Source organism: Tenrec ecaudatus, chromosome 4 (assembly GCF_050624435.1).
Source record: "Tenrec ecaudatus isolate mTenEca1 chromosome 4, mTenEca1.hap1, whole genome shotgun sequence".
In the NCBI taxonomy this organism is placed as follows: domain Eukaryota; kingdom Metazoa; phylum Chordata; class Mammalia; order Afrosoricida; family Tenrecidae; genus Tenrec; species Tenrec ecaudatus.
Window position 1 is genome coordinate 24,827,721 of NC_134533.1, and position 11,178 is coordinate 24,838,898.

Sequence of the window (11,178 nt, forward strand, 5' to 3'; positions counted from 1 at the left end):
GGGGGGCGAGAGGGGCTCCCCGAGACACACCCACTGCGGTCCACACAGGAAATGGCACTTTAATCATGTGGCCAGGGTGACAGGGCCAAGCTGGGGAGCCCCGGCTGGGACAGGTCGGGCCAGTCATGCGCCCACCTCTCCCGCCAGGCCCGGGCCCTGCGGCAGCCGCCCATGCCCCGCTGAGGTCCTAGGCCTCCAGGGGCCAGCATGCTGGCGAGAATGGAGGGTGGGCTGGGGCGAACATCCCGGGACCACCAAGCGACATAGCTGGGCACAGGGCCCTCACCTCCGTGGGATGCCACCCCCTTCCTGCAGACTCCGCAGGTGGCGGCCAGGCTCGGGGCTCTTCGGTTGGGGCAGGGGCGGGGTGGGCACTTGCAGGTGGATGGTCAAGGCAGGAGCCAGCAGTCCAGCCACCTGCCCAGGCACGGGCTCGATCCCTCTGATCCGGGCATGGCTGGGCTTCCTTCGGGCCAGAGGCCTGGCTCGGTCCCCTGCCCCTCCCAGTCCGCTCCCAACCCAGGCCGCCTGCTCTGACCTCCACAGACGAAACTAATCCCGTATATTACAGTAAATCATTTGCCTCTCCCTGTGACCCCCCACCCCACCCAGAGCCGCCCGCCCCCACTCCTTTGGCGGGGGCAGGGGACACCCTCCTCAAGAGGGCCAGCTCCCACGAGCAGCTGGGGTCCACTCCTGAGGCGCCTAGCGGCGGCTGCTACTCCAGGTAGATGTCCTCTGTGGGGCAGGTGTAGTCCACGAACTGCTTGTAGAACTGCTGAAAGGCCCTCCTGGAAGGCAGCAGACAGGGCACGGTGACCGGGGGGCACCCGCGGTGGGTACCCTCAGGGCCCTAGTCTCCCCACTGGGGCCGCTCGGAGCTCTGGGAAGTGGGTTTCCTGGGGTGGGGGTGTCCTCTAAAGGAAGAGTCCAGCGGCTAAGGCATCAGGAAACCCCCTGCCCATCTCCTAACGCCCCTGCCACCCTCCAGGGTGCTCCCACGCAGGGGCAGTCAGGAGGCCGAGGGGCGGAGCAGGGCGTGAGTGCGGCTGCACTCCGGGCTGGCCTGGCAGGGGACAGGTACGCGTACCCCACAGACTCAGCCAGGACTTTGGTGGACTCTTCAGACACAAAGACGTGGCAGGCGAACCGGTGGTCGGCGGGGTGCTTGGTGATGAACCCAAAGTACCTGTGGAAACGATGTGCTGTGTGGGCAGGGTGAAGCGGGGCAAGGCCCACCCTCCGCTCCAGGCACCCTGCCCCTCCCATCCCACTCACTTGTTATTCTTTGGATGGTATCCACAGAAAGAGATGTTTTTCAACTGGAAAAAGTGGCTACATTTATTCCCCTGTAGAAGTGAGAAGAGAAGGCAAATGTGGCCTTCCTGCCTACAGGGGAGCAGGCTGGGCGAAAAAGGACCCCCTTTGGGGCAAGCCTGGCAGGCTGCCTGGGGAGCCAGGGCGCAGGACCAGCCAGTCACCTTGGCCTCCTGGGAGTCCTCGGCCTTGACGCCGATCTTCACGCCCCGCACGCTGATCTCCAGGACGCAGCTGGAGGGCGGGTTAAAGTGCACTGTGAGCCGACGGGTGGTGGCAATCTGTGGGCATCCGGGCAGGAGGTTCGTCAGGCACATCCCTCTGCCAGAGGATTGGGCCCGCGGGCCCCTCCACTCCCCCCAAAGTGAGATGGGGCGTGGGCAGGGGCTCTGGACACCTTTTGCATAGCGGCACAGAGGACGTCGTTGCCCTTGTGATAGGGGACCTGGACCGAGCCCAGGAACTTCACCCAGAACTGGTCCACCCAGTCGCTGCTTTTGGCCAGGGCTGCAAGGCAAGAGACCAGTGTGAAAGTCGGCGGGTGCAGGGGGTGGGGGAGGCCCAGCTGAGGACTAGGGTCAGGCATATGGAGAGGCAGACAGCAGGGGTGCCACCGGCCGGCCATGCTGTCACTGCTGGGCTGGGCCTCACTTTGCTCCACTGGGAAATGGGCATGCGGGTAGACCCTACCTGCCATGTGCTCGGGCTCCTTGGCGACCTCGATGGCATAGTAGGCGGGAAAGACGCCCCGCGCGCCTGTGCGCATGTTGTAGGCCTCGTACCAGTAGTCCTCAGCCTGCAGCGCCACCAACAGCGGGTCGTCCACTTCCAGCTCCAGCTCGTCTTCGTGCCGCGGCACAAACCTGCCCCAACCAGGCACGTGAGGACGGCCTCCTCCCCGCACCTGCCCTGGGGCACCCGCTGTGTGTCTGTGACCATGCTGGCCTGTGGGCGACCAGGGCCAACCTGAACCACGTGCTGTCCGGGGCTGGGAAAGAAGTGAGCGGAGCCACTGATGGCAGTCAGGGCGCCCACTGCAGCAAGCACTACATGAGGGCGTGGGGTAGACATCTGAGGTTCTGCCTGCATTCCCGTGCACCTGCGCCTGTTCCGGCTCACTCCTGAGGGAGGGCGGCGCGGCCTTACCTGAAGATGGCTCTGTGTGTCTGCTCCTGCTCCTCCCCATTGATGGTGCAGGAGAACAGCCCGAAGGACTCTGCACCTGCGGGCAGGGCCGGGCCGGGCGCTGAGCCTCGAGCCTCCCCTGCACGGGCACCCCCACCCTGGCCCCGGGGTCCCCGGCCCTACTCACTGGAGGAGCGAGAGCGGCCGCTCATGAAGACGTTCAGGAACTTCTTGGAGAAGTTCACGTCGGGCGTGGTGTCCTCGGAGAGGCAGGCGGGGGGCCGGGGCGGGGGGGCCTCCTCGTACTCCTCCCCAATGGCCGACTCGTAGGGCGAGGAGGCGGAGGCACAGTTGTCATAGACGGTGGCCGAGTCGCTCTCGTCGCTGTAGTCCTCAAAGCAGGGCCGCAGGCTCACCAGCTCCAGCTGGGCGTGCTCGTCTACCACCAGCGTGTACTTGATCGAGTCGTAGGACAGGGCGCTGGTGTCCGAGCTCAGGGAGGCCCGCGGGGGCGGCGGTGGCTCCCCCAGGCTGCTCCGCCACGCTCCGCCCGGGGGCTCGGCCCGCTCGGGGGATGACAGGCAGTCGAAGCCCTCATCCTCTTCGCTGATGGACGGGTGCGGTCGCCCCGCAGCCGAGCAGTAGGTAGCTGGATCCGGGTCAGAGCTGACGGACATGCGACTCTCAGCTGGCGGCAGGAAGGCTGGGGCGGGCTCCGAGGGCTCAGGGGGGCGCTGCACCGGCGTCAGGTAGATCTCCTCCGTGGCCTCCAGCCGCACGTCCGCCTGGTAGTGGATGCGGTCTCGATGCGAGTGGCCCCGGCCACCAGGCGGGGCAGCAGGGGGGCCGCCTGGAGGGGCCATCTGGGTGGCCGCGGTGCGGCGGCAAGGGCTGTCAGTGGAGGTGCCGCGGTCCTTGGTCGGGGCAGGGCTGCTCTGGGGGGGCAGCTCATCACTCAGGCAGATGTGCTCGTGGGGTGGTGTCTGCTCCCCTGGAGAGTGGACAGGTCAGGGCTGGCCAGGCCGCACCCTGACTCCCGGGCCTCCACTCCCAGTACCTCCAGTCCAGAGTGGAGACCAAGCTGCCCCTGGCAAAAGGCTCCTGGCAGGTTCTGGGCCAGCCCACCCACTCAAACCCTGATGACCTGTCTCTTCCCCCACCACTCAGCTCTAGGTCACCCCACCCTGCAGCAGGACAGGCAGCACTAGGGTGGAGGGACAGGTAAGACCCAGGAGCCTAACTTACCTGTCTTCAGAGGGGACGAAGACCGTGACACGCGGTCCTGCCAACTGTGCTTCTTGCCCAGAGAATTGTTATTCAGCGTGTCCTGTGCAGAGGACAAAGGGCCCTTGTGGCACAAATGGTCAGCAGTGCCGGGCACAGGGAGGCCCTGGCCCTGCCCCCAGGGCCAGCCCTGGGCATCGTGTGACCCCCTTACTCGCCACAGGTCACCCTCTTTCACCCGCCTGTGGTGCAAAGCAGGAAGGGCAGCAGGGCTGCAGGCGCCAGATGGCCCACCTTCCTGATCCAGGGAAGGTGGTCATTCCAGAGCTAGGGGGGTGGTGTGAGGAGGGGGCACAGGGAGGTGTAGGCTTCTCTAGGGATCCAGCCAGCCCTTGGCCCAGATGTTGAGGGCTACAATTCTAGCTCCTGTTAGAGACAAGGGGACCCCTGCCCAGACACCCAGGGCCTGGGGCAGAGACACCCTGGCTGAGCTGGACGGAAGCCCATGGAAGGAGGGTCTTCCCAGCAGCTGAATGGGAAGAATCACTGATGACAAGGCCACAACATGGTCCCCAGGCTGAGTAGTGACGGGCAGTGTGGCCAGTCCTCTTGCCCCGGGATCTCCTGGGCTCCCAGTCCCACCACCTCAGCCCCATGGGCCCCCCACAAGGCTCCCTCCAATGAGTCCCCCAGGAACACCCTCACCAGCTCCCACAAGCCCTCACATTCATGAGCCTGCCAAAACCCATCCGAGAGGATGCTGGGAGAGAGACCAGCCCCAGTCCCTGCACCATCCACCATCAGCCCCGCCTCCCGGGGGGGCCCCTCTATCTCCTCCTGGGCCAGGCAGACAAAGGGCCCCAGCGGTGCTCCCACCCGCTGCTGCGTCCCCTTGGCATCCAGCCAGGCGCCAGGGCCCCTCAGCCGCCAGTACAACCAAGCAGCCCCACCCCACTCTGGCCTTCTGGGAGCTCCCCAACTCTCCCCAGTGTCCCATGACCTTCCCGACAGCTTCCTTGCACTGCAGCCCAGTTTCTGCCCCGCCTTCCTCAGGTCCAAACACCCTAGAGGGGAACCCCTTACAGCCTCAGGTCCCCAGCTCCAAAACCACCCGCTATCTGAAGCCTCCTCCACTGATCTCCCATCCAGTCCTTCCACTGTGCGCGTCAGCCCCGTAACCCTTCCAGCCAGCTGTGCCCACCTGCCCAGGAGCCAGCTCCCGCAGCTGCCCTTCATGCGGCTGCCCAGGCTTGGGGACCCTCCCAGTGCCCATGCTAGGGCGGGTCGGACCTCCCAGAGATGTTCAGCACCTCCACACCACCTCGGCCGGGCTCCGGGTACCGCCCCCTCCGCCGCGCCTCACCTGAGACCGCGGCACCTGCGGGAAGAGGTTGAGCGTGGTGGGCCTCTTGGGTCGGTACGTGTCCCCGCTGCCCGGGCCTTGGCCCTGCCCGCGGGGCGCTGGCTCCTGGACCAGCTCAGCCTCCGGCGGTCCAACACCCGGCCGCCGGGCCGCGCGCTCCTCGTCGTCATCGTCCTCCTCCTCGGCGCCGGGCGTGTCCCCCGCCGCGTCGATCAGGTCCATCTGCAGCATCTCGGCCTGCAGCCGGCTCCCCGCGCTGCCGCCGCCCCCAGACAGCAGCCCTGCGCGTGGGGCCTGCGCCGCGCGGAAGAAGGGGTGTCAGGGGGCGGGGCCTGGGCGGGGCCAGCCCTGCGCCCTGCCCCGCCCGCCGCCCGGACGAGTCCATTCTGCGGGCGCCAAGAGGGAGCAAAGGGAGCGCAGCCGAGACCCGGGGCGAGGCGACCGCGGTCCACAGCCTCTGCGCGAGGCCGCGTCAGGCGCCTCCCCCTCTGCCACCCACTTCAGTGCACGCCTTTGGTCGCCCACACCGCTCCCCACCCCAGGCCCCCCCACTCCAGATTCCTTACGCTCTCCCGTTCCCCGGCAACGGCTGGTGACCTCACCCGGTTGGTAAGCCGAGCCCAGAGTGAGGTCACCGCTGTTGCTATAGGGACGGGGGTCGCTAAGGAGTGCAAGTCCCGCTGGGGCTGGGGGATTAGCATTTGAAGGGGGCCGGGAGGAAAACTGGGGACAGGGTCTCCGCGGGGCGAGACGGCCGCACTGCGGACAGGGAGGGCCTGAGAGTCACTGGAAGATGCTGAGCGGGAGAGCGGGAGTGAAGGGCACCCGCCACCTCCGGAGTTGGAACACTGTTAGTAAAGACAGCGCCCCCGCCACTGCTTCACCAGTTGATTGGGACCCACGCAGCCACCAGCCAGCTTCACAGGTGTGGCACGGCTGAGCGCCACGCGTAGGATGGCACCTCTGGCGGGTGCTGCCCCAGAGCCCTGCTGGTGGAGGCGAAGGCCCTCCCCATGGCGTCGCTTGTGCAGGTTAGGGGGTGGAGGGAGTACAGTGCAGGTGAATGGCCTGAGAGCCCACAGTAAGTGGGTCCTGCCTCTATCCCATCCTGCTCAGGCACAAATGGAGGGCTAGAGGAAGAGGGCCTCTGTGTCCCCTGTCCTGGCAGGCCATGAGCACCGTGCAGGAAACCAGCTTCCTTGCTGCTCTGCCCATGGCTAAAACACCAGCGCCCTGTCTGGGATCGCTCATGGATCCTAGGAGGCAGACTGCTCCATCCTTCTCCCAGGAGTTGCTCCGTAGACGCCAAGAGCTTCGGCACCACCACACCCCTCCGTTTTTTGCTGCCCACACTCCAGAGGAGCCTACCACCCGCCTAGGGCGAAAACCTAACCCTGAGCTTCCCCTAGCCTTCCACTTCCTGGCCCCTCCCTTCTTCCTGCTCTGGAAAGACAGAGTGGGGATCCCCATCTCAACCAGGGTTCCCAGCTGCAGAGGAACATCCTCCTCCAGGTAGAAGAGACTCTCAGCCAAAGACAAACCCCAGGGGTGCCTGGCGAGCTTCATGTTGGGAGACACTGGGGCTGAGTGGCCATGCTGTGGTGTCGGATGGTGCGCCACGGTCAGCAGTTGCAACTGTTCCAGGGACACCCCACTCTCCCCCAAAGCACTACAGGGCCCATTGGACTCTACCCCACTCTGCGTCAGGCCCTGTGCCAGGACCACTCCGAAAAGGCGTGAGGGCTCTGAGCTTCCCCTAACCCCAACCTGAGTCCTTACTGTCCTGGGCCTTCAGACCACCCCCTGCCTCCATCTGCCTGACCAGTTAGGGCTTCCTGCGTGCGTCTTCATGAGAGTCGGTGCTATGCAGACCCCGAGAGCCCCCAGGGGCCCAGGAAGGGGCAGACCCCTATTCCCACCCATCCTGCACCCTGACTCGGAGGCTCCTGGGAGTCTGTCCTTACCCGTAAGGACAGGGCATCTTTGCACTGCAGGCTGATACCACACTCATCGGTGATCTCTGAGAGGTCTTCGTCCTCAAACTCTTCCAGGCTGATGTCATGGGTGAGCCTGCGGGGGAACAGGAGGCCAGAGTGACACTTCAGAGGGACCGATGAGCCTACTGACATCCCCTCCAGATCACCGGCCCCAAAGATAGGACTTGGGGTCCACCAGCGCCAGTGGCTCACAAGCAGGGAAGTTTCTGGACCGCACCACCAGGCAGTGAGAGGGGAGGCCCCAGGCAGCTCCTGAATTTCTGGCTGGGAGTTGCCTATTTCAATGCCAGCCGGGAGGCAGTGCCTGGAAGGCCCAGCTGGTCACAGCCTCAGCTCTGCCAGCAAAATGCCTCCCAGGTCAAGGCAGGTGCTAAGGCCAGTTTATCATGGAGAGCAGAGACCTGTGTGGAGATGCCACATCATGCTGGGAGTGAGGGGTTCCGGTACAGTCCCTGCAGGACTAAGCCAAGGATCCCTTGGGCTTCAGAGCGACCAGGCCCAGCAGCTCTCCCCTGGCCCCAGCCCTACCCCGCCACCGCCAAAGCCCACCTTTTGAGCCCAGGGAAAGCTAGTGTGGCCAGGTGGGTAGTTCCAGCTGGGCCTTATCTCTTCAAGCCCAATGTTTCCTCCTTAGCCAGTGTTTAGACCCTGAGGGACAGGCTGCACAAGCCAGAGTACCTCAACAACAGAACCCCAACGGGTGACACTGAATCACCCTGTCCCCGGGAGTCCAGCTCTGTGCCCCCATCCCAGAGTGCAAGGCTGTGTTTGCCACCACGGTGCCCCCTGGCCTGGCCACTCAATGGGGTTCAGTTGGGAGGTATAATTATGAAGCAGGGATGCCCATCTGAGCCATCCCACAACAAGGACAAGGAGAGACAGACGCAGAAAGAGGATTCGTTTGTCCAAGGTCACCAAGGAGAGGTGCTGACCCAGACCCCTGGGGGACCTGGGAGGCCCACACACCCTGCCTCTCCACAATCGGACCCCTACAGAGACCCAGCGCTCCCGGAAGCAGCCCCAGCCTCCCCCACGCGGCCCGCACCCCATACCAGCGTTCCCACTGGTCCTCCAACCAGCTGTCATTGTCTGGGCTTGACTCCATCTTCAGCACCAGCTGCATGGAGGGCCCTGCCCGGCCGGGGGGCTGCGGGGCCCCAGGACCACCCTCTCATGCCCAGGAGGGTAGGGGGGCCGGGGCGGAGGGCAGGGTTGGGACTTCTGGCCTCCACGGCCTGGGCCTGCCTCTCTGCGTCCTGCCCACTGCAGACGCCCGGGGAGCTCATTAAAAATGGATGGGCCGCGGGAGGCGGCCGCGCGGCGACCCAGGCCCGAGCCCCAGCTCTGCCCGGCCCAGCCCTCCGCTGCGCTGCAGGCGGCTCCCTCCCCCAGCCGCTGCGCTGCTGCCCGCCACGGCCGTGTGCCTCCCCCGCGGGATCAGGTTACCGCGATCGATGCCACCGGCTCCACCTGCCCTTCCAATGCCCCTGTAGGGGGCGGGGGTGCCCCCCTCCCCAGCCCAGGCTGGTAAGCAGATGGCAGAACTCTGGGATGTTTCCCCCTCAAAGCCAGCCCCTGATCTGCTTTAAAGGGCCAGCGCCACACTCAAGGTGGGGAGAAGGGGGGCTTCCGGAACCCCCCACGCAGGGGCACTCCATGTCCACGCTGCCACCAGCAGGATCAACTGGTGAGGATGGGCTGGAGTTAGGGCCTCCTGACGCAGGACCACCCCCACCCCCCCACCCAGTGCTTGATTCTTCAGCACCCAGGAGGGAGCTGAGGATGCAGGGGGCTCCCCACCCCAGGGAACAGGGGTGGCAGGCTGCTGGATCGGCAAAAAGCACCAGGGCTTCTGTGAGTCAGAACAGAACAGGCAGCCAGGGGCCTGGCCCAGGGTTTGACCATGAGCTTAGAACCTGCAGTCCAGGTGTCTGCTCCCAGCGCTCAGGGAGGAAGTGGGCGGGGCCATCAGGTGTGGAAGGGGCGGGAGGCTGGGGAGCAGGGCGTGGCCTTGCTTCCACTGGGACAGGCCTTGTCTCTGGCCCCAGGCTAAGGCCTAGGTGGCCAGCACTAGTGTCCACACCATCTGCCTGGATGGAGCCTAATCCAGATGTCCCCTCAGGTGCCCCCTGACCAATCTGCTTCCGGTCGCCCCAGGTCGCCGCTCGTCCCCACCTCTGCCCTCCATGGCCTCTCCACCAACCTGCCTCAGTCTCCCTCCCCAGGCCTGTGCCACCCCGCTGGTCACTATCTGGCCAAGCCTGGAAGACCCCAACCCCTGCCTCGGGAACCCAGCGGAGTGCCCTGTGTAATTGGCCCTTCACCCCTCGGGCTTAGCCGGGGCCTGGGCCAGGGCTTGGCATGAAACAGGGCTCTCAGCTGGGCTTGCTGGGCTCCAGCCTCTCTTCCAGGAAGCCCTTCTGGCAACTCGGAGCACATACAGGCCCTGGAATACACTCCTCATCCCCTCTCTCGGGTCACCATGTGCCCGGACACACCCTGTCAGAGAGACCCTTCCCTCCCCTGGCAGCTTCCATCCCATACCCTGCCGGCCCTCAATACCTGACCCAGCCCCACTTCCCCTCCCCCATCAGGCCTGTACCCTGTTGGAGGGCAAAGCTAGAGACCAACTGCATACACTAGGTGCTCAGCACATGCCTGGGTCCCCCTTCCACCCCCAAACCTGCATTGGCCTGGGAGTGGGGGCTTTTACACCCTCTGCCCTCCCTGAGACTGCGAGTGTGGGTAGGGAGGGGGAGGGTCCTCTTCTCTGCTGAAGTGGGACCTGGGTTACAGGTGAGCTTAGAAGGAGCTCCCGGGGCTGGTCAGGCGTTCCCGCCTTACCTGTCGGGGGCAGCGTGGGTACAGGGTGTCACCAGGTCTGGCTGGAGGGTCAGAGCCTGGAGTCCATAAGGCTTCCCTGCCCAGTGCCCACCTTCTTGATGCCGTGGTGTCACTTAGTCTGTAGCACAACCTTAGGGCACGGCTTGGTTTTGCCTATTTTTGCATGTGAGAAACACAAGGTGCCTCAGGCCTCAGTTTGCAGCCCCTAAGAGGAGGCCCCCTGAACCCACCTCCAGAGCACTGCCGAGGGTCCATGGGGAAGGGTGTTGGTGAGCTGCTGTGAGGGGTCTGGGTTCCTGTGCTTGCGCCTGACTATGGACCCCCACGTGTTGGGCTGCTAGCTGCAGGTTAAGCAGTTCAAAGACACCAGCTGCTCTATGGAAGCCCAACAAGGCTTTCTACTCCAGTTAACAGTTACAGCCTTGGAAATTCCCAGGGGCAGTTCTACCCTGTCCTTGAGTAAATGTGAGTCGGCACTGACTCAATGGCGGTGAGTTTGGTTTGGGGTGTTTGTTGCTGTTGTTGCTTTTAATTTTTTTGAATCACCTAAGGCTTGAATCCACCCAGCAGCAAGACACATGGGAGAAAGGCCTGGCTTTCTGCTTGCATAGAATCACAGCTACGAACGTCCTCAGGGGTAGTTCTACTGTGATGCCCCATGAGGTCAGAGGACTTGAAGGCAGAGGCCAGGTGAGGAGGTTACTGCCTCGAATGAAGAACTCACTACAAATTGGTCACGGGGCTCCCTTTACAAGGCCCCCCTAGGCCCTCCCACCCTCCAGAAACCTGATGATCTCCTCTCCCAGCCAGACCCCAGGAGACCTTGCAGAGGGAGCCAGGGCACCCCGGGCCCTTCCAGGGTGACATCACGCCAGCCTCATCCGCCCACCTGAGTCTGCTAGAGGTATCAGCAGCTTCCCTTCCCCGACTCCATCAACCTGAACCTCAGGCCTCCTTCCCGAGACCCGTGCTGCTCCTGGGGCTGTAGGGACCTCTCTGACCTTAAGCGTCTTCCACCTCCCTGCACTGACGACACTTCCCCTCCTTCACCCGCTCGCTACTTGTGGTCCTCGACACAACTCCTAGCCTGAGCTGAGCCCTGCTAGACAGCCCTGGACACACATCCCCTTCAACTTTTGATGTCTCTCTTGAGGCTTGTCCCTTGCCAGGCGAGGTCACATCCCCTGCTGTCCTGGTTCCCCCAGAGCAGCCCTTCCGAGTGCGTGGGGTGGCTTTCTGGCAGCCAGCCTCCTTCCCAGCGGAGTTGGAGGCGAGCTCGTGAGGGCTTATGTGGGAAACTGCTGGGCT

At 64.4% G+C, this 11,178-nt stretch overlaps 1 protein-coding gene across 1 annotated transcript; it reads right to left on the minus strand.

The window, feature by feature from the left end:
* Positions 1 to 43: 43 nt before the first annotated feature.
* Positions 44 to 5,346, minus strand: MAPK8IP1 (mitogen-activated protein kinase 8 interacting protein 1). The gene is made up of 10 exons (XM_075545834.1): positions 5,030 to 5,346; positions 3,688 to 3,769; positions 2,630 to 3,433; positions 2,464 to 2,539; positions 2,008 to 2,180; positions 1,715 to 1,824; positions 1,482 to 1,598; positions 1,279 to 1,349; positions 1,091 to 1,189; positions 44 to 791 (listed from the first exon to the last, which is right to left on the minus strand). The coding sequence occupies exons 1-10, from the start codon at positions 5,258 to 5,260 to the stop codon at positions 719 to 721; spliced, it is 1,836 nt and encodes a 611-aa protein (XP_075401949.1). The 5' UTR covers positions 5,261 to 5,346; the 3' UTR covers positions 44 to 718.
* Between the last annotated feature and the right edge of the window lie 5,832 nt (positions 5,347 to 11,178).

Bases quoted from the DNA above. Each gene is read 5' to 3' on its own strand.
- MAPK8IP1 (XM_075545834.1), bottom strand. From the start codon at position 5,260: ATGCTGCAGATGGACCTGATCGACGCGGCGGGGGACACGCCCGGCGCC. The intron at 3,770-5,029 runs GTGAGGCGCGGC...TCCTCTGCACAG, and splicing joins CGCAGGTGCCGCGGTCTCAG to GACACGCTGAATAACAATTC. The intron at 1,825-2,007 runs GTAGGGTCTACC...CTTGCCTTGCAG, and splicing joins GGAGCCCGAGCACATGGCAG to CCCTGGCCAAAAGCAGCGAC.